This window comes from Scomber scombrus, chromosome 6 (assembly GCF_963691925.1).
Source record: "Scomber scombrus chromosome 6, fScoSco1.1, whole genome shotgun sequence".
Classification (NCBI taxonomy): domain Eukaryota; kingdom Metazoa; phylum Chordata; class Actinopteri; order Scombriformes; family Scombridae; genus Scomber; species Scomber scombrus.
Genome location: NC_084975.1, coordinates 9,916,688 through 9,943,406, shown reverse-complemented (window position 1 = coordinate 9,943,406; position 26,719 = coordinate 9,916,688). Strand labels below are relative to the sequence as shown.

Sequence of the window (26,719 nt, the reverse complement as noted above, 5' to 3'; positions counted from 1 at the left end):
TTAAATTTAAATGTATTTTCTGTTTCCCAGAATCCTTAGAAATAATCGCCACAGCAGCCACTCACTCCAACAGCGCCATACGGAAATCTGTAAGTACAGATGCTGATTGAACCTTTTTTTTTTAATTTATGGATTTAAAATAATCTCTTCATCAAATGAATGTCCCACTAAAATAAATATCCTATACTCATTTAGGATAATCTGAAGAAACTGCTGGAGATATATGAGATGGTGGGTGAGGAGGAGGACATCGTTAATCCCTCAAATGAGTTCATCAAAGAGGGCCAAATCCTGAAGCTGGCAGCCAGGAACACCAGCGCCATGGAGAGATACCTCTTCCTGGTGAGAGAAACTGTGTCTCATGATACAAAAACATGTTGTTGTGTAGTGAATGTAGTGAAGGACACTGCAGGCAAATATGCTGAGGCGAGACTTTGCCTGCACAAAGTTAAATTGAAACAAGTGAATCATTTCATGCCAGGAACACCTCTGTATAAGGATAAATCGGGGAAACATAAACAAATCTTTCAATTACTGATATTGCAAGATAATGTTATTATGCTCTCGCTGTTTCTTATTAGTTTCAGACTGGATGTCTCCCATTTGCAGGATAACTGCAGTGTTTAGGACTCCCCCCTGCCCCCATTGTAATAAAACAATGCCAGAAACTGAAATACTGATCTACACTCTCACATGTATTGCCATAATTAAAAAGTTTATTTTTCTGCCAGTTCAACAACATGCTGTTGTACTGCGTGCCCAAATTCAGCCTGGGAGGGACCAAGTACACAGTGAGAACGCGGATCGGCATTGACGGCATGAAAGTCCTGGAGACAACCAATGAGGACTACCCTCACACCTTCCAGGTGTCTGGGAAGGAGAGGACGCTGGAGCTACAAGCCAGGTACATTTCACACAAAAATATCATACACAATATACTAAGTCTGATAGTTTTTTCTTTTTTTAAAAGGTAATTAAAAGAATGGACAAATTGCTGAATACTGAAAGCATCTGTTTAACAGTCCAGCTGTTGTAGTTCTATTGCAAAAGAATCTCTGACACTCCCACACTGATGTATATAATTGTATGTTATTTCTACCCTGTACAGTATAATTTCACTTATGGAAGACCACTTAAATAAGCACAACCTAGGCTCATATTTCAATCCTGCAATTCTCAAAATAAACTTGTCAACCACAGCTAACTACTATGTTGGTGTGACTTTATATTTTCTCTGTTTTAATGCTTCTGGCTTTATTTTTTTCTCACAGCTCAGAACAGGACAAGGCAGACTGGATAAAGGTACACACAGTACTGTACAATCACAATAAATATAAGATTACTTTTTTTATAGAGTGATCTTTATTTGAAAGTTATTTAAAGTGAGTCAGATATGATTTGATGTTTTTATCCTTCAGGCTTTCCAGGAGACCATCGAGATCTTCCAGCAAAAAAATGAGTCATTCAAGAACGCGTCTAAAGATGTGGAGGAAGTATCGGTCAGTATCACACAATGTCACTCGAGAGTTACACTGTTTGAAATAAACTTGCTTTGCCCCACTGGGTGTGTACTCTCTTTTCATGAGCTGACACCTTTTTTTTTCTTTAAATATAGAATGCAGAGCTGGGGAAGCGTGCCCCACGCTGGATCCGCGACAATGAAGTGACAATGTGTATGAAATGTAAAGAGTCTTTCAATGCTCTGACGCGGCGGAGGCACCACTGCAGAGCCTGCGGCTACGTAAGTAATCTTGTCGTTGTTGTTACTTTCATAATTTAGTACAGGATGCCAGAGCGCCACAATGGGAGAAGACCCCTGGAGGGTAGTTTAAGAGTACAGCATATCATTTTATGCATTCATAAACCAAGAAATCATGTAAAATCAGCATTTTTAACCAAGGTTTAATGTTGATAACGAAGTAGCACTGTCTTTAAATGGAAACACTTGCTAGTTTTAACAGTAACATTTGGATTTTGGTCCCTTTAAATGGCATTTAAAAACAAAGGCAAAAAAGGGCCTAAATGGTCATAGTTACATCAATGATGCTTAAGGTTTCTTCATCATGGCTTAAGTCTTGCTGTCTTCGCCACACACTACAGATGTAACTGTGAGAGATCTCTTTCTTACAGGTGGTGTGCTGGAAATGCTCAGACAATAAGGTGCAGCTCGAATATGACAACAACAAGCTGAACAAGGTTTGCAAGGACTGCTACCTTATCCTGACGGGAGGAGGGGTAGCTGAGGGCAAGAAGAAGGGCATCCTCGAGGTAAATTGGGATTTTGTAGAACTACAAGAAGCAGCGGCAGCCACTTCATCTTTCTTTTAATCCATTAATTTGGGGTCATCTTCTATGTGCAGATCGAGGCAGCTCAGTTCTCAGGCAGCAGCATCATGTGTGGCTTCCTGCAGTACTGTGAGAAGAACAAACCCTGGCAGAAGGTTTGGTGCGTCATCCCCGAAAAGGAGTGTCTGGTGCTCTACCTCTACGGAGCTCCGCAGGTAACACGCTAAGAACACGGTGCAAAAAAATTTGATCATGTATGTTGATTGAACAGGCGTCCTCACAGATGATATTTTCTTCATCCCCAACTACTCTCTACAGGACGTGAAGGCCCAGAGCACCATCCCTCTCCTGGGCTATTCTGTGGATGACAGCACCCGGCCCACAGACCCTCCAGCCACCTTCCGCCTCTCCCAGTCCAAGTCTGTCCATAACTTTGCAGCTGAATCAGAGGAGCTTAAGCAGCGCTGGCTGAAAGTGATTCGAGTTGCAGTGACGGGGGAGGTGCCAGAATGCCCTCAACCCAACGGCAGCAATGCCATCATGATGGACAACAACAACACACAAGACGCGGGAACTGATAGCACATAAGGAGTGTATTTTCTACAAAAGAAACCCCCTGCTGTCTGACTTTTTTTTAATAAACAAATTGCTGTTGGATTTCTGGAGAAAAAATGTTTGTTTGTGGACTGCACAAGCAATACAAATGCTCCATGCTGTCCTTGAATCTGAAAGACTTAAGCAGAAAAATCAGTGCTGGATAAGCTGCCTTTCCTTACCACTATTTCCCACTATATTCTTGGATTTCCTCATAGACTCATGCAAGACTCACTTCATCGGCTGTGCTCGATTACTAAAGGACATGTCTGGTACAATCAACACTAGAGCACATTGGCCTCAGGACGGGTTTCCGCATCCCTTCGAGAGGCATATTTAAGGACAGCTCGAAACTGTCTTCATGGACTCTTCCAGTGTCAACCCCTCTTGAGCCAGTGGACTATCACAGACACAGAGTGCACTATACAGGATGTGAAAGTAGAAAAGAGGGTCTAAACTAAGTCTGCTGGTGCTGTAACTCAGCTCTGTGTAACCGTACAGTATAAATGTCTTTTAAAAGGAACAATTCTTTTTTTTTTATGCAATGAAATCAGATCCAAATCTTGCTAAGTATGATATAAAGTATTTACAGTATTTCTTCATTTCTTTGCTTGGTAAGAGGGCTCCAAAACTGCCAAAAAAAACAAAAAAAGAGCATGTGGTTAAATTGAATGACGATGGCCTCATCTCTCCGCTTGTCCCTCAGTTGGATCACGTTGGCTGATCTGGCTGCCTGCTTGCAAGTGGTAGTAGCTATCCTACAGTGTGTTTTCTTTATGCTAAAGGCTCTAATTTGCAATTGAGTTAGTTTTACCCATATAGCCAGCTGACTGTAGTTGGTTATTGTAGTTGGCTGAGCCTAAAATACCAGCTTCATAATGACCTGCAAGGATAAATCCTCTCTGGCAGTATGTTATTTTATATCACAATAACAATATACTGTATGGTGGATGCAGTAAATTCACTGGAAATATATTTAAGGTTCCAGTGGATCCTACAATTCCCATAATGCAACTCTAAAGCTTATTTCATTAGACCTTTCCTGCTTGTAAACTCATGTCTTAAACACCACACCCCCACTTTACAATGACGGTTTTGTATCATATATTTGAAGATTCAAGATAACCTAACTCAAGATAACCTGGATGACATCACTACGACATCAGCGGAGTTTTCTCAGACTATAGGTTCCCTGCAGAGACACAGAAGACATTATACAACTGGTTGAATACTACTCTCCTTATCTTTCTATGTGTAAAATTGGAATACTTTATGGTAAAAACACAGTCAAATCTTTACCAGGTGATAAAATCTTTGGCTCGCACAGTGCTGTTTGTATTAAAATGGCAGGTTGCAATCCTGTTTATTCTAATGTGGTATAATGTGATAACGCAGTCGCTCATGTGCAGGACTGAGGAAGAATGGTAAATGCTTGTCTGAGTAAGTGACAGTCGTGGACCTTAGTTTATGTGGAGAGATGTGCAGGGATCATTGCTGTCTTCACGTGGCAGGGTTTTCTATTTAGATGCAAAAGCAGCACAATCATAGATAATATTAGCAAGCTGGTGCAAGAATTGTAAATGCTGTAAGTAATTTTATTATTTAAAGTAATTTATAGAGTATGACAAGCATGATCTGTTCAAAGTAGCACAAATTTGCTCCCTCACTGTCAGCTAAAGGGTGCAGAGATATGTTTTTTCACTAACTTGTTTAACTCGTCACCTCTGGTTCTCCAGTGTGACAGTGACCAGCTAGAAGCACTGGACGGACTGTTGGGGGGAGGGAAATATGCCTATATTATCCGCAGTTAGTGTGTCCATACATATGGTCACATTCTCAGCGTTCCTCCTGTGATCATTGCTGGTGCTCACCCGAGTCTCAACCCTCATAACTAAGCATTAAAATAAAATTAAAAAACAAGAGCACAAAACTTCCCTGTCTGTAAAATCTGAATTTATATCCAGATTTTTGTGTCCTTTAATCTCCTTTCCCAAAGGTTTGAGAATCTACGCACTTTAGTCTTATAAAGTGTAAAGCAAGATTAAACATTATTTATGTGAATCTAGTCTGTTTGTAATGTTATTTTAACAGTTTCTATCAGGGCAGGTTAAAACAGTCTTGAACACTTGTGGACACTTTGTGAGTCATCGTGATGTTACTTTCACACAGAAGCCTTTTTTTGGTTCCGTGTTTTGCTTCTCCTGATACGACACTTCACTATGAGTCACCCCAGACATGCAAATAAAAATAGGCGAAGTCGGTACATTCTGTTTGTCAGAAGTGTTTGACTCTCTGGAAGAGTATGTGATAAATGAAGCCTTTAAAAAAAGAAGTGTGATACCTATAGCTGGTCTCAAAGCCAAAAGAAGTACGAGCTAAGAGAAATGTCAGAATAGAACAAGATAATCTTGAACAGGAAGGGTTTGTCTGTTCATACACTTTGTATACTCACCCAACTGCATGTCAGCACGCTATGACTCCAGTCTGCCATTACCAACAATTTTAAAACTCGGTATTTTTGTGTGTGTTGTGTGCGTGAATGAAACAAGTATGTAACAGATTTAGAAAACATTTATTTTCACAAAAGAAAAAAAAAAAATCAGACCAAACAAGAATATCAAATTGATCTTAACTACAAAATAATTCATAAGTGTCCTGCAAGTTACGTTTTCTCACTTCTTCGAGGAACGCTCCTTGCACAGCATTCGTCAACATAATTTTGACTGGTTGTTAAGGATGCACCACATGCTGTGATGGCGTTAACATAATAACATAACGTAATAACTCAAGAGAACAAGCCAAAGAGTAAAAAGGAGTGATGCTGTCAGAAAAAGCAAATTGACAAAAAGTCAGAGTCCTTTAGAAAGTTTTGTGGTGTTTTGATTAAGTAAGAAAGGAGGAAATTGAGATGTTAGCCAGTCTTTCTTTGTTTATGTGTTGCATGTGTCTGTCTCAGCTTTTGGCTTGTCGCAGCAGGCCTCTGATTCTGCGGACCAGAGCCTGGATGAAGGTGTACCTGGAGCGGACTTGGCTGTACAAGCCTTCCACCTCCAATAGCTTCCTCTGCAGAGCCTCCCCGAAACCTGCGGCCATGTCACTCTTCAGCTACACACACACACAAACAAAGAGGAGAAAAAAAAGAAGGATTAGGATTACTGTTTATATATTACTTATTTGGTGTCAAAGTATATCCAAATTTGCAACATGCTCATGCAGCTAGTAACCAGTTTATAGCCATTTCTTACCAGGTCTAGATCTTGCTGACTAACTCGGGAGAGACCGAGTCCACGACTTGCACTCGACTGCAAACCACCAAATGAGTCTGAAGAAAATATATATAAATAAACGTGGTTACAAATCAAGCTGAATGCACCCAAATCCACAGCCAGGGAACAGAAACAATTTAAACATTTGTGATTCATTCTTCCTTTTTGTTTTTAAAATCTTGTCTCACCATCTGTCAGGCGTGATCTATATAAACTGGCTCCAGGCAGCAGGGAGTCCTTGGGGTCAGTGGGGGTACAATGCAACAGGTAGTACTCCAGGTGGCGCCACAACACAAACAAGCAAGTCTCGATAACATCTGAGAAGGATGCAAGTTAAGGCATTTCACAGCGACTCATTACAGAAAACTACATATGGCAAATTAGCCTAAGATAAGGGAGGAGTTGATTCTTAATTCTGGCATGCTAAAAAGAGGTTTCAAAATTAATAATAATTTAGTTCAACACTGTTTGTTCGCTGACTACAACTGTGCTGAAGGATACAGGAGCACTGGGCCAGCAGCTTGGCTCTGTTGTTGATCAGCTGGACCAGTCGTCTCTTGGCCAGCAAGCTCCTCTGGACTGATGAGATTTTCTCCACCCCTCCTGGGCCTGAAACCAGGCCTTGGCACAACTACAGAGAAGATGTCTGGTTAGAACTGAAGACAATATATACTGGAGCCAATAAGGTCCTTAAAATTAATCAAAGAATGCTTTGTGATTTCTTTATTTAACGTAAACCTGCAAACTAATACAAAGTTGTTTTGTGTGTGTGGGTGTGAGACAGAGTGGATTAGTGTGTTGGTCCATCATTACCTCCTTGAGCTCTTCAGGAGGCAGCTGATCCAGGCTCTGCAGCTTGCCCAGGCTCTGTCTGTGACTCTGGTGGAACCGGAAGAAATCAGCAGCACTGTTCTTCAGCAGGTATAGGACCAGGCCCAGGCTGGGGGCTCGAGAGTAAGCCATTGATGGCAGGGTTGATAAGAGATCTAAAAGATAAATTAATAGAATAGCTGCAGGGTTCAGTCTCATACTTGTGGAAGTAAATAAGTGCTGATGGTGAAAGCTAAAGAACCTCAAGAGATTCTGGTTTTCTAAATGAACATATCAGATTTCAGACAATGAAAATAACTTAATTTACAACGGGAGAAAATAACATAATAAAAAAGTAGAACATTTAGTTTGTTTGTGTACAATGACAAAAGTTTGTACAATTCCTTTTCCTCCTTTTGACTACGGGCAGATTATCACTGACCTGCACGGCCTCCATCCCTGCCAGCTGGCTCACTGCCAGAGGGGCTGAAGAGACAGATGCTGAACTGAGCCTGAGCTGAGCTCTGCAGCAGCAACGTTTGGCAGTATTCCATGATGTTAGCACACACCTGGGGACAGAGGACAAAACCACGCAGGTCACTGATGTTGGAGAACTGATGAATAATCATGAATATGGAGATAAGACTCCACACACATTTCAATGCAATCTTCCCACTGTTGATTGCACTGTTGTTATACGTAGTGACTTCTATTTGCTTAAAACGGAAATCACTGAGAATAAAACTCCAAACCGTCATCCTCTCCCTCACCCATATATCTCTCATTACTCCATTAGTAATCTATCTCTTATTACTAAAGAAAACTTTTCTCAAACCTGTTGCATGGCAACTTCCATCTCCTCTCGTTCTGCTGACTCTCCAGGTGCAGCAATCTCAGCCTGCTTTAGCAACCTCTCCCGCTCACTGCCTGCCAGACGACCAAGCAGGGACAGACACAGACGCTAAAGAAAAAAAAACAACACACACACACACATTAGCAAAAGCAAGGGCATTAGCAGGGATAGAGAAGCTGGTAATGGAACTGATAAGGAAGTTGTAAGCGAGACTGTCCAAAAGACAAAAAAAAAACATGTATATTATACAAACAACACCAGCAATCTAACCTGGAATCTATTGATGTGACCTTGGAACTCCATAAGAGCCGCACTGTTCACCTCTCCGCCCATCTCAAGGGTACCTGAGAGACAAAGCAGTACATGATCGACACTGCTCACTGAGTCGCAGACGTGAATATGTGGTTTGCAGAAAGTGGATAGCGATGTGAATAAAAAGAGACATTTTCAGGTTGATGTGACTGGTTATTTTTATACCTGGCAGAGCTGTCTTACTGATGATGCCAGTAAGCAAAGAGAGCTCCTGCAAAGCTCCCATACTGAGCTCCTGACAGCGCAACAGGGACTGAATGGTGTCTGCATGGACTATCAGCCACTGAAGAACCTACACACACACACACACACACACACACACACACACACACACACACACACACACACACACAGTTAAAAACACTTTTTTAAAAACTACCTAGATACCAGAACTTGCAAGAGCACACTGAGCTTCGTTTACTGTCAGAAATAGAAAGCCTTTATTGTCATTGTATTGTAAATACAACAAAAGCACTACTCCTGGTTGGTGCATTAAAAACACAGTACAACATCATCTCACACAAGTTTATAAATATGTATATACAAAGTATAGAGTGACAATGATAATAGATGTAGTATAGACTTAATAAGAAATATTGCACATAAATATATGTGATTATTGCATGGTGTGAAATTAATAAGAATGCTTTGATATTATTTCACTTTATCAGAGTAAATATTCAGTTGTAGCACAATAACAGTTTCCATACAGCATGCTAAGTTGCTCTCTGATAAATTGCAATTTCAAGTTGTCCAAGGTAAGTCCTAATCCTGCTTTCTCTTTGCTGACCAAACAAACATCTGCATCATCAGATCCAGTAAGGGTAAACAGAACCTAACAGCATTTCATGATGTAATTGACTTATTATTAACCTACTGACTTTTACGATTTTCACAGTTAAATTTACAATAAATATCTGAAAAAGACTCGTCTGTGTGATGTCGTGTCTGTGCTTACCTGTGCTGCCCCCTGCTGGTGATTCATAGTGGTGGAGGTCAGGATCACTTGGAAGAGCCTCAGGGTCGGTAAAAGAATCTGCCTGTACCGGTCCATAGGGCTGGGGATGAAGCCAGATGGGTCCCTCATCACTCTGTAGACCACATGGGAACAAGTCAAGAGAGATATCTGACATTTTCCTTCAGGGCCAAGATGCTGATTAACATGTTCAAACTTTCCATATTTTTCTATCTGCTTTTATTGTGTTATTTTAGTGAGGATTTATTATCAAAATATTTGGTTTCATTCTTTACACCAATCAATTGAGAAGTCAGGTCTGAGTGTAAGAAATTCTTCTTTTTCTAGGCCTATTTTCACACTTGTAAAGGCACTTTCTTCTTCCCTTTCCACATTCATACCTGTGTGCATCGCTGTCAGGCACCATGTCAAACACCTGACACTCTATCAGCTGTGCCACCAGGCCACAGCGCAGCAGCTCCACGGCTCCCTGGCCCGTCTTAGCCACACGAGTGAGTAGAGCCTAAAAAACACACAGCAAAGCTTGTTCCTTCATTATCCTGTACTCAGAGATTTTAAAAAGCTGCTGGTCATATGGGGATTTTAGGGTTAGTCTTTGGAACAAGTCAACACAAAGAAAACACAGAGTGCTTAAATTGAGCAGCGGTACACATCTTCTCACCATCTTGCTCTCATAGATGTAGAGCGGTTTGAGAAGAGGGGGCTGAGGCGTGAGCAGGCTCTGCAGGGCGGTGTCATCCTGTCTCAGGCTTTCCACTAATGATCGCAGGTAGCCGCTGTTGCAGACGTACACCAGCCACTGATTCTGACGGTCTATGGACAGGATTCGGTCCAGCACGGCCAGAGCTAGCATCTGACAGACAAGGGAGAAGGGGAAAAATGATGACAAACTAGACAAACATTGTACAAAGAGTCTGGCCAGGTTGTCAATAAAATACAGCAGAGTTTCTCGCAGCTACTTAGACTGAAATCTCTCATGCATATTAAGCCTCTCAACTGAAATTCGTATATATTTTCCAGTGATAACACAATGTTAATTTCATGTCAGTGTGAGACTAAAACTAGCAGAATAAGTACATGAGTCATATTGTGCTCTTACCCTGCTAATTTCATGGCCGTCGCAGGCGTCCCTGCACACCACCTCCATGAGAGCTTTGCCATAGCTCTCGATGATGGCGAGGTTCTCTCTCTGCAGTTTGGAAAAAACGTCTTCGGGAGCTGTGAGACGCTCCCACATTGCCTTCCCAGCTTGAGGCACAAACAAAGAGTTTCTCAGAAGACCACACAAAATTTGGACAGCGTCCCTTTGAAATAATAGAATGGGACTCATGCAAAATATGTCCAGCAGTCTGACAATTTATATGAGAAAATACCATCAAATATAACTCACAACACAGCTGAAATTAAAATAAACTCTACATATTATCCGTAATCTGTCTTTTAATGTTTCTGTGTAGTACCTGTCTGCAGAGTGTCTGGTTCTTCAGGTTTCTGGGCAATTTGAAGGTAATACAGCAGAGAGCCGTACAAGTGAGCACGCAGACGCTGGTATCCACCTCCTTAAAGTGCAAAGAACAATATTATAAAATCTAATCAGACTGATATTTATCCTAGTTAAGATGAACACAAAAGAGCCCTGCAAATGACAACATCTCTCACCAGTTCACAGTTAATGTTTTGAAGCTCAAACTTAAGAGCATTATACAAGATCAGAATCTCCCACAAACACACAACTGCAGCAACCACATTTAAATAAATCACATCAACCCTGTTTAATAGCCATATGTTGAAAGCTACAATTGTAAACAGGTCTTGTATGAATGGTAATGACTCTGTCTCTAATAGTGCAGCCTGAATGGTCAGACATGCGAAAATATGATTTTATGAGTGAAATAAAAAGTAATCACGAACCAGTACAAAGGATGAAGTCCAGCAGCTTTCGGAGGATCAGGTGTAGGGCAGAGTTGGCGATGGAGGCGAAGCCAGAAGATGCTTCTAATCCCACACCTTGCTGCTGCTCAGACAGCACTGATTGGCTGAGGTGTGCGGTGAGAGTGAACACAGCTCCAGCAACAATGGGCATCAGTTCTCCTGCTGCATCCTCAGATAATACCTGGACAACACACAGTAACATTTACAACTCTTACTCTTGTAGAAAGTCACTAGCAGTTTGTTTTGTAATGTAATGAATGCTGAATAAAAGCCATTACATCCTTAATGATGTTTCTTACTACAAGTATGGGGTGGTTTTACAAACATCCTCACTGACCTTATCATGCAAGTCTAGCAGTAGGTCTCTGATGATGAGCTGTCTGTCTTCAGGAGGTATGAGATCAACAGGGCAGGCGGTCAGCAGCGTCTCCACCAGGCTCCTCCAGGATTGCAGTGCGTGTCGCTTTGCACTCAGACTCCGACGGACACGGTTACGTTCCACCACCTGCTGCAGGATGGAGTTCACTTCCTAGGAGAATACACACAGCATAAAAAGAGATTACATTTAAAAAATGTCCAATGCATGATTCCTGGCCCACACGCTAATTTAAAAAATGCATAGCGAATGTTACAACACACTAGTTTGAGTTCACTCACCTCCATTAACAGGGGTCTCTGTCCAATGGCTGCCATTCCTTGCAGTGCATTTACCTCAGCAACCAGCACTCTATGAAGCAACTGTGAGGAAAATTGAAACAATGATGTAAAACTATGGTTCAATTGGAAGATCAAACACAAAAAACCTGTTTAACATGAAACAATATAGCAGAGAATGAGGAGATCTTATGTTTAACCTAAACTCACCTTAACATTGCACACAGTGTGTCCTTGCTCGTTGATATGCTCACAGTTGGAGATCACCTGCTCTATTTGAGTGCGTTCGAAGAAGTCTAGCTGCAGCAGCTCTGGCATATCCTGACTGAACTCGATGGCATCCAGCACACTCAGCAACTTCCTGCGCACTGTCGACATCAAACAAGGACAAGATAAGAGTCAAAATGACTCTGGTATAACTCTGAAGAAGTAAGGTCCTTAATCATCAGGCTGTATTTAGCAAGTTATATCAGCAGCAATGTGTACAAAGGATTAACAAACCTTTAGAAACTGTGTCAAAGTGCAGGAAACCACTGACTGATCTGGTCTCTTCCTCCATTCCTGATTCTCCATCGGCTAAAAATAAAAATGATGAGATTGTTAGGTGCACGTAAGGATGTACACAGTTCTTTTAACTTACTATTAAGAATGGCATCTCATATACATTTCTGTAAAACCAATACAAGTGAAAAATAAAAAGGACATGTCATAAAAAAAGAAAGAAATTCAACAAGGGGAGTATAACATATTTATCCACTGAAAACATAACTATTAAGACCTTATATTTGGAGATCAAACCTCTCTTCCCCTAAAAGACTTACAAACACCCCATACCTGTATGCTGAGTGTGTGGTTGGTCATCCAGCAGAAGGCTGACGAGGCGTTGTGTGTGTGAACGCTGGCGGTTCAGCGAGGTCACCCTCAGCTCGATTGCAGCCGTTTTCATGAGCCAAGACATCTGTGAGAGGGCAGCGATCTGGTTACCTGAGGGCAGCACAAAGCAGAGTCAAGGCCATGAGAAGAAAAGACAACATGCTGTTATTGTATTTTCAACAATTCACAAACACACATTTCAACAGCGACATAAATACAGTCAACAAGGTCAAACGTTTGGATGGTAGTTTGGATTTTGAATGGTACTACACCTTTGTAAAATTATAGGGGTTCTTTATTTATGCCATTGCCTGGCTTTGTCTTTTCCATTTAGATTTCAGGGACACACATTTTCCATTCATTATCTCCTTTTGGCAGGAAACGACTTATTTCTGCTCTTCTCATTACATATTTTAGGGCCAAACGGATAAAGAGTGACCCTGTACTCACTGGGCAGGATGTAGGGTAGGTGGCGCAGGTGAGAGAACAGGAAGTCCTGGCTTGTCCTCAAATAGCGCATGGTGGGTCCAGATGTGTCTGAGCAGGCACACAGCTGGTAGATCACCTGAAAGAGGGAGATCAGTCATCAGATAGAGCACACAATAGTTCTAAATGCGTATTTATACAACAAGGCATAAGAAGCAAAAGTAAAGATGCTACTGAGACTGATCTACATGTCAAAGTCTGTCATATCTGAGCATTCAGAGTAGAGAATGGAGCAGACCTGATAGCAGAGCTCAGCGAGGTGTGGGGCCTGCTGTGTGAGTACAGGTCCAGATCGCTTCTCTGTGCCTCTCTGCAGCAGACTCAGGATGGCGTGCAGGCAGCTCCGTGGACATCCCAACACACCTATAACACACAAAACGCATCCTGAGGTCAATTACATAATAACCCTCTGATAACTCTGCTACCTGAAAGAAATTATTATGCCAAAAAGAAAAAAAAAATCACAACAGCATGTCAGAGGCTGTGGTTGTGGTCTGACCTGGATCCTGGAGGTTGGTTGAGGACACAGGCTTCTTGACTTCGTAGCCCAGGAGATACAGGGCCAGATTGGGCGTCTTCAGCTCCAAAGAGGTGATGAGAAGGTTCAAGATGTGAATCTGGGTCTCATGTCGTATTCTTGCCACTTTCTTTTGTGCGTCTGAGTCTGGAAATTTAAGAGGAAGGTGGGTTCTAGTGTGATCATTATAATACACAAGTTTAGAATTTTGCAGTATTAAAAACTAATGCAGAAGATGTTAGAATGTTTAGGCAAATACTTTACAGACAACAACACTTGAGGAGGAACATGTCTCTTACCATCTCCTTTCTCTGTTCCTTCCTCTGCTTCTTCGTTGTCCAGACACTCCACGAAGCCTGCCATCAGCTTGTTACTCACCGTCTGAGGGACAGAGACCGAAAAAACAAACAAACTCAACTTTAACACATTAAAAGTAAAAATATGTTTTAAAAAGAACCCTGGGTTAATTTAATTGATTGAAAGGTCTATATCAAAAGCGGGATAAGTAAAATATGCAAGTAATAATATATAAAACTACTGTACAATATATTTCTTTTTGCTTATCGTCTTGTAGAATAGCCTGTAGCTTTATGTGAAAAGTATTTAGGCTTCAGACTTGCATGTACCTGGTCGTGTGTGAAATCTCCCACCAGTCTAATCTGGATGTTGGGGTAGTTAGCGATACGACGCAGGATCTTGGCACTCTGGAAGGCAGCTTCTGGGTTGGAGCTACTGTGGTACAGGTACCTGCCAATGGAAAACAGAACTTAATCTCATTCTGCTTTTTAAAGAGTATAATTACTTGATATATGACCTGCAGTGACTCCTGGTCAGGTCTGACATTTTAAAACTCTACTAACTAGTGAAGAATGGAGACAGGAAAGACAAGCACGATCTGACTAAAAAAACAAAAATCACAACCACAGGGTCAGTATCACAGCTTGGAGCACCACCTGGATGCTCTTACCTGGCAATATTGACGATGTGATCAGCCCTGCGGGTTTGAGGACTGACCCCCTGTAGGAGCTGCTCTAATGGGGAAACCAGCAGGGAGGACTGGCTCTCTCTGAGGAAATCCATGAACACCACTTCCTTCTGCAGAGCCAAGTCCAGCAGGCACAGGCAGTGCAGCACCGCCGACTCCAAGTGCTTCTTACCTGTAGGGGAGGAGTAATGTAGCGTGTCGTCAGAATAAACAACTACACCCACAAGCAATTTCTCTTTCTCTGACAGCAGCAGTGTATGTTCTCTCACCAGGGAAGGGTGCATAAGTGTCCAGCTGGCGCACACCCTCCTCCAGCAGGCTGAGGCAGAGCGCCAGCATGGGCGAGTCGTTGAGCAGATGGAACATGATGCTGTGCCCGGGGGGCTTGTGGGCTTGGACCTGCTCGCCCTGCAGCTCCACCATCTCCTGGACAAAGTCTGACGGCTGCGGCTCGTAGTCTCGCAGCAGCTTGTGGAATACTTCCAGGACAGAGTCAGCAACCTCCCACTGAGTGAAGAAAAAGGAAAAAAGAAAAATACATATGTGAAGGTAAAAGAGCATACGTACATGTTGCAGTTCGGTTACATGTCGTCACCTCGTAAAGGCACCGGGAGAGGACTACACTGCACTTTACCTTCTCAGCTGGACGACGATACGCTCTCGTGGGGAAGGCGAGGAACACAGAGTCACGCAAAAAGTTGAGGTAAGGCTGGAAGCCTGGCACACGCAGTCCTGCACCCAAATTAACAGGTAGACTGCTCTCCACCAACGTGCTGATCAGGTGACAGAAGCCTCGTGTCAGCGGGTATTCCTCACAGCTCGACTCGATCTCATTCAGCTCCACCTGAGAGCCAGAAAACAAGTCAGAACGTTTGCCAGCCAAGTCTGTGACCTCCTTACAAGTTATATGACAGCTTAAACAAGGAATGATGTTGCATGATAGGAGAGATTCTGGTGGATTTTTATTGAAGATCAGAACCATCACATAAAACAAGATAAATAATCTATTATGCAGCTCAACATGAGACCCAATTTGTACAGCAAAGTGCTAATTTGACCACAAGCATAACATTTAAAGACATCAACTCATGCTTTTTGTCTGCATTATTTTGTATCGCATCACATCTGAATCTTAAAAATCAGACTTGAATTTCTCCCATAGGGCATCATTCAAATGTTTAATTCAAATTAAAACGGATCTTGACGGCTCCATGTAGTATAAATCTTTGCGGTATAAAATGATTAACCTACTTTTTTACCTGTCTTTAACTGTTACTTCAAACGGAGTGGTGAGAATCCAGCATCTTATTCACTCAACACAAAACAACAACAACAAAAAAAAACACACCTCAATTCCAGCTGCCTGCCTCTGCCCTGGGGCTCGCACTGTCTGAAGGATCTATGACGAAAAGAACATGAAGTTACAAAACTTCAGAAGATCGACCACAAAAATACATCTGACAGCACACAAAACTCTCACACCAGTAAAAGAAGCAAATGTTTTAGACAAGAATAAGAGAAGAGCTGATAATTAAGTTTGTTTCTTTTCAGTACTGCAAAATCGTAATTTAATACTTCAGCCCTTAATTGAGTAAAACAACTTTAGACTGGATCTTCAGCATTTTACAGAAGCCCATTATTCATACGACAAATGCTGTTAAAATGCAGCTGTATACATTTATAAAGGCCTACCTGTGTGTACTCCAGTGACTGCCAGAGAGAAGCAGCGATCTCTGGTGACTTTCCAAAGGCTGCCAGGCAGAGCAGAAGCTCAGCCTTCAGGACGGGCGGGACGCTGCACTGTAGCAGCCCCAACATCACTACGACTGGGGTCCACTGAGGATGCTCGCACAATGCCAGTCGAGCATTTTCACTCTGTAAAAACACACACAACATGCAAACTATCAGATTATGAGTTTACTAAAACAATCTCAGCCACCTGAATATTAACAAGTTTTCCTACAAGCAATAAAAACATCAGAACAAAGTAATATGGACACAAAAACTAATATCATTGTGACATACCCATGTAATAATGGCAGTGAGTAACTGCAAAAATGAGGTGAGCCCTTCCAGCTCTCTTTGGGTGATGCCCCTCAGTGGTGGGTGGCGGTACTGTGCTGCGTCTGGATTTGGAAGGTCTCTTCGCAGGTTTTCATGGTAGAGCATGAGGGAGTGAAAAAAGTGTTCCCAGGACACCGGGCTACCTGATACTCCCTGGATGTTGTCACCTGCAGAAATGTACACCAAGTTAATTGGTATGTATTTTGGATATGCATTAAACTGAAGCAATAGCCTTTTTCAGTCTGATGTTTATGTCACCCACAACCACAGTTAAATTGACACACTGACCCTGAAAGTAGTCTTAGGATTTGATATGATGTTTGTACATCTGCCCTTTCATAATAACTACTGAACAACATAATACAACAAAAATAGTGGATACTATAATCGCAGATCACTCCCAGAAAAATATCACTTTCAATTTATGGCAAAGCTCTGATCTTACTGTGTGTGGCTCCATTGGTTTTGAGCAGGCTGAAGCAGTAGTGGGCACACTGAGGACCATTGGCGAGACCTTTTACCATACGGAGATAGGGTATATAGAGGGTGGAGGGCAGAAGGTCTCCCATCTGACGTACAAACTTGGACAACACCACCTGCACCAAAGAACAGGAAACAATAACAACAGAAAGTTACATTTTGGCATTTTTAAAAATACATTTTACAAATATTTTCTGTGTCAGCACAGTCAGACTTTTGCTGGGACAAGGAGAACACTACCCATACCTGTTTATGTGGAGGCCTTTGCAGTGCCATTCCCAGATAGGATCCCTGCAGGGAGGTGTGCTGGAGTGACTCTGTGGGACACCAGAACTCGAGACCCAGCTCCAACCCAAATGGGTCCTTACTGTAAAACTCTCCTATCTGAAAAAAACAAAAAGGTACCCACACAGTGACTAACAAGTTAAATCTAAGCTTTTACCACTCAAGATTTTCTGTTCTTAATTTTCTACTAACTGATTTACGCATCTTCACATGCCTTTCAGAGAAGTAGTGAGAGTGTGGAGAAGCTTATTCTTTGCCTGCACTCAGTACATCCAATCTCTGTATCATTTTGAAGATAACATTATTGTTTAAACTAATTATGCACAAAGGAGTGTAAAGAAGACTAACAAGGTTCATGAGGTGGTCTAAATCCTTGCGCAGTGACGATGGAAGCTCACTGTCCATCTGTAGGGACATGTGCACCAGACGGGCATCTTCATCCGCACGGTTACGTAGTTGCTTTACCTACAAAAAAACAACAAAAAACGAACATATAAATTAAATATTTAACTAGGAAGCAAATTAACAGGAATTCAACTTCCTTTACAACATGATATCCATACAAATACATTCATGTAGGAGGACACCTATTCCATTACTCACCTTCATTGGCATTAGTGCCAGGAAGTCGGTGATGAGTGAATGAAGGCGGCGGATAAAAAACTCTTCGTGTGCAAAACTCTCACATGCCAGAATGCCCTCCTTCATAAACAGGAAGACGTCTCCTAGTAGAGCCTGGTCAGCCAGAGCCTCGTCTGCCTCAGTGAACTCAACCAGGGCTGCACGGCACACACATGCAAACATACTACGTTTAAATGGCGTATATTTTTACATTTCTTCAAAAGGTTTTCTTCAAATGGTTAGATGACACATTCAATGCAAGAAATAGGAGCCTTACCGGAGCCCTGTGGTAGCTGTGAAAGGACCCTCAGAGACAGAGCCCAGGCTAGCCGACACACAGCCTGCAGACCTGGAAGCTTCCATGGCTGGCCGTCCATCAGACGACTGTGCACCGCAGACACATACTGCCTCTCTGTCAGCAGGGGCAGCGCCTGCAGCAGATCTACAGAAACACAACACACAAGTTCAAAGTTTTTAGTGGATTTAACAAGTGACGTCAATAAAAAGGTCACCATGAAGACAGTGCAGGTGTTTAATGTGTTTTCACCTTCTCTATCTTCAGTCCCCTGCTCTATGAAGCTGACATCCAAGCAGTAGAGCAGCGCCATGACAAGAGCCAGGTTCACACTGTCCAATGAGCCGTCAGCTTGAGCTGTCACTGTCTCCAGGTGGCCAATGAGAGCCAAGGTGTCATCTTTAGTCAAAGGTGATTGGCAAGTCCATGAAAACAGACTGTCTGCCAGGGCCTGTAGACATTCTTTGATGAGGTCAGAAACCTGGGGAAGAATGAAAGTTAAATATACTTCAGTCTATAAATCAATTAGCTGCCAACTACTTCAGTTTACAGCTTTGCAAATCACATTTTCTGGTTTATTTAATTTTCTAAGATAGTAAACTGAATATATTTGAGTTTGAGACATTTTATACAACAAACAATCAATTTAAATCTAGAAAATGATTAATAGATCAATCGATGGTGAAAGGAATTATTAGTTGTTAGTTAAATGCTGTCAATATTTCTCTTTGTGTGTTCATGATAATGTGAACAGGATTACATTTGTGTCAAAATAAAATAAAAACTTTGCTCCCACCTCTTTCCTGTGTTTTTCATTTCCGAGGCCTCGCTCCTTCTGCAGCCGTTCAAACTCCCGCGTCACACTAATCTCTGACACCAGGGTAAGGATGCGTTTGGTCAGACCCTGGCTCATCAGTTCATCTGTAAAACGTGTTGTCAAAGCCACCAGCTCCCCACTAAGTGAGAAAACAATCAATAGTACAGGTGATTATGTGAGTTTTAAAAAATGAAATAAAAAAGGAAAATAACTTCACGTGGAGCTTTTTAGGATTTCAGTCATTGTTAATACTAAAAGAAGCATGAGGAGACAGCATTATTACCTCAGATCAAGGGTGAAGGTCTTTCCGTGGCGTGACTGGATTAGCGTGCGCAGAGAGTTGGCCACACAAAGTCTCCCATCCCAGTAGAGTAGCACAGCCACTAGTCCTCTTGTCAGACCTGGAAAATGGGGCTGCTGATGTTCACCTGGAGAAAGACAAAGATATTCAGAAATCAAGTGGGTGAAATATCAGCCATCTTTACTTCTGAAAATCATGCGAGGCTTTCTCTCCTTATCAAAAACAAAATAGCCATTATATACACAAATGAGTGCTTTATCTATAAAAAATACAAGATAATACATCACCACATTTGTGACTTTCTTTATAAATACCAGACTTGCATTTCATGTGTTTTTCTTTACCTGCCAACAGAAGTTCCAAAGCTGCCAGCTCTCCAATATCAAACAGATCACTGAGGATGAAGGCCTCTGAGAGAAGCTGCTCTGGAAGGAGACGTGACCCCTGCTGACCTTGGATGGCGATGCCTTCTGTGCTGGCTTTACGCACCTTCTCTCTCTGCTCGGCACTCTTAGGCTAAAAATTATATTAGATGTTTCAGACACAGTGTAAGCTGCACACAGACCACTGCAGGCTACGCAGGAAGAAGGTTATTAACATTTAAACATTAAATGTCCATCATGTCACAGTTTGTGTTAGTGCAACATCTCACCGGGTTCTTAAAGAGTGACAGAAAGTGCGGTTTGTGTTTCTTCAGCTGCAGGTCGAGGAGGTGGACGCTCTCTGGCTGCCTCCTCAACACAGCGCCGTCCACTGTCTCCCACAGTTCCTTCAGCGGCCCCCACAGACTGGCTCCTACATGAAGACATGAGCTCTCAAAGGTCTTGTCTCTTCACACATGCACACACCTGACTTCTAGCACTCTTCTTATGCTAGTTTCTAATAACCATACTTGTACTTCTTTAACAGTTATTCTATTTTATGTGTGTGTATGTAAGTGTGTGTTTAAGCAGAGTGAATGGGTAGAGTTTTCTTTTATGAGAGACAGCTACATTTTGCTGTATGTGAACATGCAATGACAATAAAGGCATTCATTCATTCATTGGCACTGATATCTCTTGCCCTGTGCATCTCTATGATCAAATAAGCTTTCTTAAGATAGTTGTGGATAATTACACTGACAGACACAAAACCAGAGTCAAATTCCTTGTATGTGTAAACATAATTGGCCCATGAATATGATTATGCTCAATTAGGCTGTTTTATAATCTAACGTAGTTGTCTCTGACAGGTCTGATCTTGGGAAATGACTTCCTCATAACATTGACTTTGGGTTAGTGTTGTGGTTCTGATGTATAATACACCGAAACGGACAATCACCAATTAACTTACCTTAATATTAAATTACTTAATCATAAGCATTTCCTTACCTTTTATGTTTGTTATTGTAGATTTTGGTTCGTTATTCACTTACAATTTATAATGACTGTCTAGTTATCGTTACCACTAAGCGGCAACTATAAAGTTTGTACAAACAAATCAGTCCAAAAGTAAACAGTTGACAGAAGGGAGCACTGAGCTGAGCTCAGTTGGTGGCTAAAAAGAAACTGACTTTAATAATTGTTACATTAACCTGTCAGTTCAAGTTATGCGTGACACAACAAAACAAACATGCCACACATGCCAAATATTTCTTCTAACAAATCAGTTTGTTTCAGTTTTGCTTCCAAATAAAGTAAACTCGTCAGCTGAGCCATTTGACGAGTGTTGGGGTGGTTCAGAACAGTCAAGATGCGCGAATAGCCTTACTTTAATGTGAAAACATGTTAGGTGTAAACATGTTTGTCTGCCAACTACGTTTATGTTTAAATCAATGCTAACCTGGCGTTGAGCTGCAGGCTAGGCTAGGTCAGGTTAGCCTAGCTGCCTTGAGTGAGCTCTCACCATGTGGTCAAAACATTGGACACAAGACAAAAACGACACTTTAAGAGGAACATGCATGTACTTAGCTGAGAAATATCATTCAGCAGCTGTGACTGGAAAATAATGCAGTTAGGTTACTTAATAAAATAAATATAGTTCATACCCGAATTTACCGCCATCTGCGCCGCCATGATACACTCTGAAAACTGGACGGAAGCGTCTGGTGTTGTGCCGGTGTGAAATTTAAAATTATCACGTTTTCATAAACGTGCTTCGGTCACATTAGCTGAACAAAAAAATGCCACCTCTCATTTTATGTGTATACTGAGTAAACAAGCCAGCTACATCGTTTTAATCACCACTGCACTTCTGTACTCTCTCTTCAGGCAAGGTCCCCACACCCCTCGGATGGGAATTGTAGTCTTCCAGTGCGGATGTAGCCTAAAAGTAATTTATCTGGACTTCTTGTATATTTAAGGTTTATTTACTATCTTACAAATCTACTTCTCGTGCAGATAGTATTTTCTATCAAGCAATTATTCTGTTTCACTGTGACACGTTAATGAACCACGCGCGGAACAAATATTTGTTCAGCCCTGGGTTGACCCGGACTATTTTGACGTAACACCAACATGTCCATACCGTGTTGCTCTGACAGCAGCTACAGTGTGGTGACCGCTGAGAGTAAAATCTATCACCAATGACATAAAACAAGCACTGCAGTTTAAATGTTGTGTGGCATTAAAGTGGGTTAGAGGGTATTTGAACTACAATAATGGCGCGGGTCGTGAAAGTGTTTAAGACTCTGCGGAATCACTGGAAGAAGTCCACGTTTGCTACGGGTGTCCTGTCTTACGGAGGGTACTGGCTGTACGGTAAACACTGGTGAGTATATCCAACAGGTTATAGTATTTTCAACGACTGGATAGTGCACACAGGCCTGTTTATATGTCTTGTATTTTGTGTCTTTTTTAGTGACAATGTTCTGCGGAGAGAGGCTTGTCTAGAGGCCAGGGTAAGACATCACTATGTATACTGTCATCCAGCAGCAACATATAAACCAATGTGTTTCTCAAGTGTTTAAAAACCTCATCATCATGTCTGTTAGGAGTATGGACGTCAACAGATAGCACCACAGGAGCGGCTGAGAAAAGCCACTGTGATCTTGAACCCTGCAGCTTGCAGTGGGTAAGAAGACACACATCTAATATCATTTTTAAATGGGCTTTTTTTCTTTCTCTCTCTTTTCTCTCTGAATAACTCCTTGTCTCAATCCTCCACAGGAAAGCCAGCAACCTGTTTGAAAAGAATGCTGCTCCCATTTTACACCTGGCTGGTGTGGAGATTACAATAGTCAAGGTATCATTTGTTGTTTAATCGTAGAATAAAAATACATCTGTACTATTAGTGGCTCCAGTCTTCGTCCCCCAATGTGACATAATGTTTATATGTTGTTTGTTCCTTTACAGACAGATTATGAAGGTCAGGCAAAAAAACTGGTGGATCTTATGGAACAGACGGACATGCTGATTGTGGCTGGAGGGGATGGCACCTTGCAGGAAGTCATCACCGGTTTACTGCGTAGGCCAGATCAAGTAGGTCTTATACGCTAGATGTGTTGTTCCGTTATCATGATCTCATTATCTCCGTTAACTGGCTGCTAAATGAGATGAGTAGAAATGAATCAAAAATGTTGATCACTTTCACTGATGGATGTTTTATGACTACAGGACGCATTCAGTAATATACCAATTGGATTCATTCCACTGGGATCTCGCAATTCTCTGAGTCCAGGTCTGCACCTCCTCAGTGACAACAAGGTCAAGTGAGTATCTCGGCAAAATTAATCCAGATTTATTCATCACACAATCTTATACATGTGACGATAAACTGTGGATTGGAATAGAGCTAAAAGTTTCACTCAGAAAATGAATCAGCTACTATTCTTAAAGCCGAAATCCCCCACATTGGCTGATTTATACCACTGTAAAATCAAAACATTTGAAAGCGTTACCTTGAGCTGTGGAAAATTCTGATGACAATTTTACGGTTTTATGACTTTCAATAAACTAAACAATTTATGGATGAATTAAGGACATTTTTGTAATATTTAACAGAAAGTGTATAGTTCCAACCCAATAAAGGATGTGGCTCCCTTAGTAAACAATATGGAGCTTCAACATAAGTAACTTCAACTTGTCTTTCCAGAGACATAACATCAGCAACACTGTCCATTCTGAAGGGAGAAACGGTGCCGCTGGATGTGCTTCAAATCAAAGTGAGAATGTCTTAAATGCAGATGTTTGTTTACTTCTGGATAAATGAAGAAATAATTGAAGAAATTTGCTTTGGAATTAATTCACACTGTGTAATATGAAATGTCAGGGAAATTGAAATAATCTTGTTTAATTTTGCTAATAGCAGTATTTGGACTGGAACGTTTCTGTGTGTGTGTGTTTCTAGGGAGAGAAAGAGCAGCCGGTGTTTGCTCTGACAGGACTGCGTTGGGGCGCTTTTAGAGATGTGGCTGCAAAAATCAGCAAGTAAGATCACACTATTAGTCCCTCAAATTATAACTTTGGGTTAACCATGACATAACCCCCTATACATAGTAATGATTAACATGATATTTCCACACAGATATTGGTACCTTGGACCACTGAAGTCAAGTGCAGCTCATTGGTTCAGCACTCTACAGGTAAGAGGTTTGTCTAAACTTGCTATGGTCACTGAATACCTGATGTATATGGGTATAATTTGGGGTCATGTTTAAAAATATCAACACAAAATGTAGGCCGTCATCAGCTTTAGTAAAATATGTTGGTATCTCATTGACTCAGCAGTCTACAAACACAGAAGATGTAATCCATTTATTCCTCATGACTCATGACTTTAATGATTCTGTGGGTGACAGATAAGATAAGATATACTTAATTGTCCCCTTACATTTTTTTATTGCATCACAAAACATTTATCTCTCAATAAAACGGACATACATACCAACAAAAACAAACAAAAACACCACAAATAAAAACATGATGAGGCCAATGACATCAATGAAAAACACTACAGCTTATAAACCCAGGAAAGTTATATTGCACATTGTAGGAGAATGTTGCATTTTCAACAAACAACCAACGACGATGTACTGTTGTAAAATCTTTCAGGAGTGGCCCTTGGTCCGGGAAGTCTCCGTGACCTACCTGTCGCCCACTCTTCGCCCCCCTGACCTGCCCCCTCAGAAGCCCACCAGGCCCAGCCTGCTCCATCGCATTGGCCGCAGACTGAAGAACTACTGGTACCCGCCTGTTGAAGGTATGGTGAAAGATTGTGTTGATATCGAATCTTAATCATTAAAAATTGTGAGTTCCACAGTCATGTTTTTGGTTTGTGTGTTTATTCAGAGCCTCCAAAAGAAGAAGAGCCAGAGAAGTGGGAGGAGCAGCAGCTGTCTTCGTTAGAGCTTTTTATTCAAACGCACAACAAAAACCCTGTTGAGATGGTCAGTCTACTTTTTTTTTTTAAACCCAAATATCTAACTGTTTCTTTAAAATCTTCTCCTTCTAATTCTAATTTATGTCCTTTTTTTCTGTTTATTTGAACTTGCAGCGCATAAATGACTCGCTGATGATCTGCGCAGAGCCAGATGACTTCACTGTGAGTGAGTTCATCACTGTTGGGTCAGTAGTTTGTTATTAATGCAATCAACTCTATTGAGGTGAAACATATATCATGAAAGTTTATACAGAGTCATCATGCAAAAATAAAACAAAGTCCTTGTTCTTTATTACAGAAATAAAAAAGAAGAGGACCCAACTATATTCACTAAAGGTTCCACAAAACTGGAAGCCAGTGCTTGTCAGCTGCAGCTGCCTGAGGTCAGAAGCTCTTTCTAGGACCAGTGTGAAGGATTTAGCGGCATCTAGTGGTGAGGTTGCAGATTGCAACCAAATGAATACCCCTACCATCCCCTTCCAAGGATGTATTATTTGATTATACACTAAGTAAAACATACTTATGAATATTATATTCAATTTCTGCCAAGTCTGTTCCACTAGATGCCACTAAATTCTACACATAGGACCTTCAAGTGATTTGATCCTAATGTACTGTGTCTCATCAAAGCAAATCAAAACTATTTCAGGACTGTGCTCATGTCATACAGTCTGCAGGCTGAAGTTTGGTATATTTCATTTTGACTTTCAACTTTGTGTCCTTTCCGACTCTGCAGGGTACCGGTGGCTTTTACAACATTGACAACGAGGAATACGAGGCCATGCCTGTAGAGATAAGGCTGTTGCCACGGAAACTACGCTTCTTCATCAATGCAGAGCGCAGAGAGCAGCTCCTCTCACAGATGCAGTGAGGAGCAAACATAACACCGGAAAGGACACAAAAACAGCAGACAGAAACTGATTTCTGCAGAAACAAAAGCAACGGACCAGATGCCACGAAACTCTGAGCTCATTTTAAAAACAGATGCCTCCTTTTTCCAACAGTTTTAAATAATCATGACACACTGATGGTTTGAACGATCTGTTTAACTACATATAAACACTGATAAAATATTCAGTTAGTTGTTTTTAACAATTATGAAAAGTATTACATTAGATGCTGTTGAATATGAAAGGACCAAGGCTTTGTTTTTCTACTGTCTTACAAAAGGACTTTATGTTTACCTGATGGCTTTCTGTTTGCCGTCACACTTGAACTTGGTCAATAAAAAGACGTTTGCCCAATTCGTCACAAAGTTTTTATATAAATGTGACTCCTTGTACAGAAAAAGGGTACAGGCATGGAGGTGAGGGGGGGGGAAGTAGACGATGAAACCTCTGTCAGGCCTGGGTTAGAAGACGAGACGAGACTGCATTCCTGTCTGAGATGATCTACAGGGAGAAGAGAGAGGAGTGGGCAGAATGATGGACACATCACAGAGAAATTCCATTTACTTGTGTACATTTTTTAAAATACTTACTCCACTATATTTATTTGATGGCTTTAGGGTAACTAGTTACTTTTAGATTAAGATAATATTTAAAAAATGTTTTATGAGATGAGGTGCATTGTTGAGGATTAAACTGACAGTCTGTGACCTTTTTGGTTTGTGGCCTCAGACAAATTGGTGTCCAGTTTGAAATATGTTAATGAGTCGTTAGCAGATTAATTTAAATAACTTTTTGATCACTATAGAGGTTGAATTATCTAAGATTTCACAAAAAGCAAAGATTTGAGGAAATTCCAAAAGGTCAGTACAAAGTTATGTAGTTCCTTTTCTTCTTTCATACATAAGTAATCATCTCAAAATAAACTCACATTTATCTTGTGATCCTTTGTAGGGAGTTCAAAAATGCTCGATTTCTGTGGTGCATACCAACATTTGTTTTTGGGAGCTTATGTGGTAATGATATATTGGCTGATAGTAAGTTTTAGGTTGTTTTTTTTGTAAATG

At 41.3% G+C, this 26,719-nt stretch overlaps 3 protein-coding genes across 5 annotated transcripts in view; 2 read left to right on the top strand and 1 right to left on the bottom strand.

Moving 5' to 3' along the window:
- fgd4a (FYVE, RhoGEF and PH domain containing 4a) overlaps window positions 1–4,246 on the top strand; it is a 48,748-nt gene extending 44,502 nt beyond the window's left edge. For all 3 annotated transcript variants that reach the window (XM_062421235.1, XM_062421236.1, XM_062421237.1), the window contains 9 exons: window positions 31–89; window positions 196–342; window positions 732–904; window positions 1,272–1,302; window positions 1,419–1,499; window positions 1,616–1,741; window positions 2,131–2,268; window positions 2,361–2,501; window positions 2,605–4,246. In XM_062421235.1, coding sequence (XP_062277219.1) covers window positions 31–89; window positions 196–342; window positions 732–904; window positions 1,272–1,302; window positions 1,419–1,499; window positions 1,616–1,741; window positions 2,131–2,268; window positions 2,361–2,501; window positions 2,605–2,874 — 1,166 coding nt within the window. In that variant the 3' untranslated portion in view covers window positions 2,875–4,246. The remainder of the gene's footprint in view (window positions 1–30; window positions 90–195; window positions 343–731; window positions 905–1,271; window positions 1,303–1,418; window positions 1,500–1,615; window positions 1,742–2,130; window positions 2,269–2,360; window positions 2,502–2,604) is intronic.
- A 1,196-nt stretch (window positions 4,247–5,442) lies between these two features.
- Window positions 5,443–21,514, bottom strand: nup205 (nucleoporin 205). Its single transcript, XM_062421234.1, has 42 exons — window positions 21,434–21,514; window positions 20,060–20,202; window positions 19,752–19,923; window positions 19,390–19,534; window positions 19,086–19,245; window positions 18,542–18,770; window positions 18,272–18,436; window positions 17,977–18,152; window positions 17,722–17,838; window positions 17,335–17,472; window positions 17,054–17,204; window positions 16,570–16,775; window positions 16,237–16,419; window positions 15,893–15,943; window positions 15,179–15,388; window positions 14,814–15,051; window positions 14,527–14,716; window positions 14,186–14,306; window positions 13,859–13,940; window positions 13,542–13,706; window positions 13,281–13,405; window positions 13,007–13,121; window positions 12,518–12,667; window positions 12,185–12,259; window positions 11,894–12,051; window positions 11,687–11,767; window positions 11,367–11,558; window positions 11,009–11,210; window positions 10,558–10,656; window positions 10,197–10,345; window positions 9,759–9,950; window positions 9,478–9,599; window positions 9,080–9,212; window positions 8,287–8,413; window positions 8,080–8,153; window positions 7,792–7,917; window positions 7,399–7,525; window positions 6,960–7,132; window positions 6,648–6,777; window positions 6,335–6,463; window positions 6,126–6,202; window positions 5,443–5,985 (listed from the first exon to the last, which is right to left on the bottom strand). The coding sequence occupies exons 1-42, from the start codon at window positions 21,459–21,461 to the stop codon at window positions 5,833–5,835; spliced, it is 5,979 nt and encodes a 1,992-aa protein (XP_062277218.1). The 5' UTR covers window positions 21,462–21,514; the 3' UTR covers window positions 5,443–5,832.
- A 381-nt stretch (window positions 21,515–21,895) lies between these two features.
- On the top strand, window positions 21,896–26,014 carry agk (acylglycerol kinase). The gene is made up of 14 exons (XM_062421232.1): window positions 21,896–22,155; window positions 22,246–22,285; window positions 22,379–22,458; window positions 22,554–22,629; window positions 22,740–22,865; window positions 23,001–23,095; window positions 23,479–23,548; window positions 23,734–23,813; window positions 23,911–23,968; window positions 24,438–24,585; window positions 24,675–24,772; window positions 24,880–24,950; window positions 25,064–25,148; window positions 25,502–26,014. The coding sequence occupies exons 1-14, from the start codon at window positions 22,046–22,048 to the stop codon at window positions 25,634–25,636; spliced, it is 1,272 nt and encodes a 423-aa protein (XP_062277216.1). The 5' UTR covers window positions 21,896–22,045; the 3' UTR covers window positions 25,637–26,014.
- The last annotated feature ends 705 nt before the right edge of the window (window positions 26,015–26,719 follow it).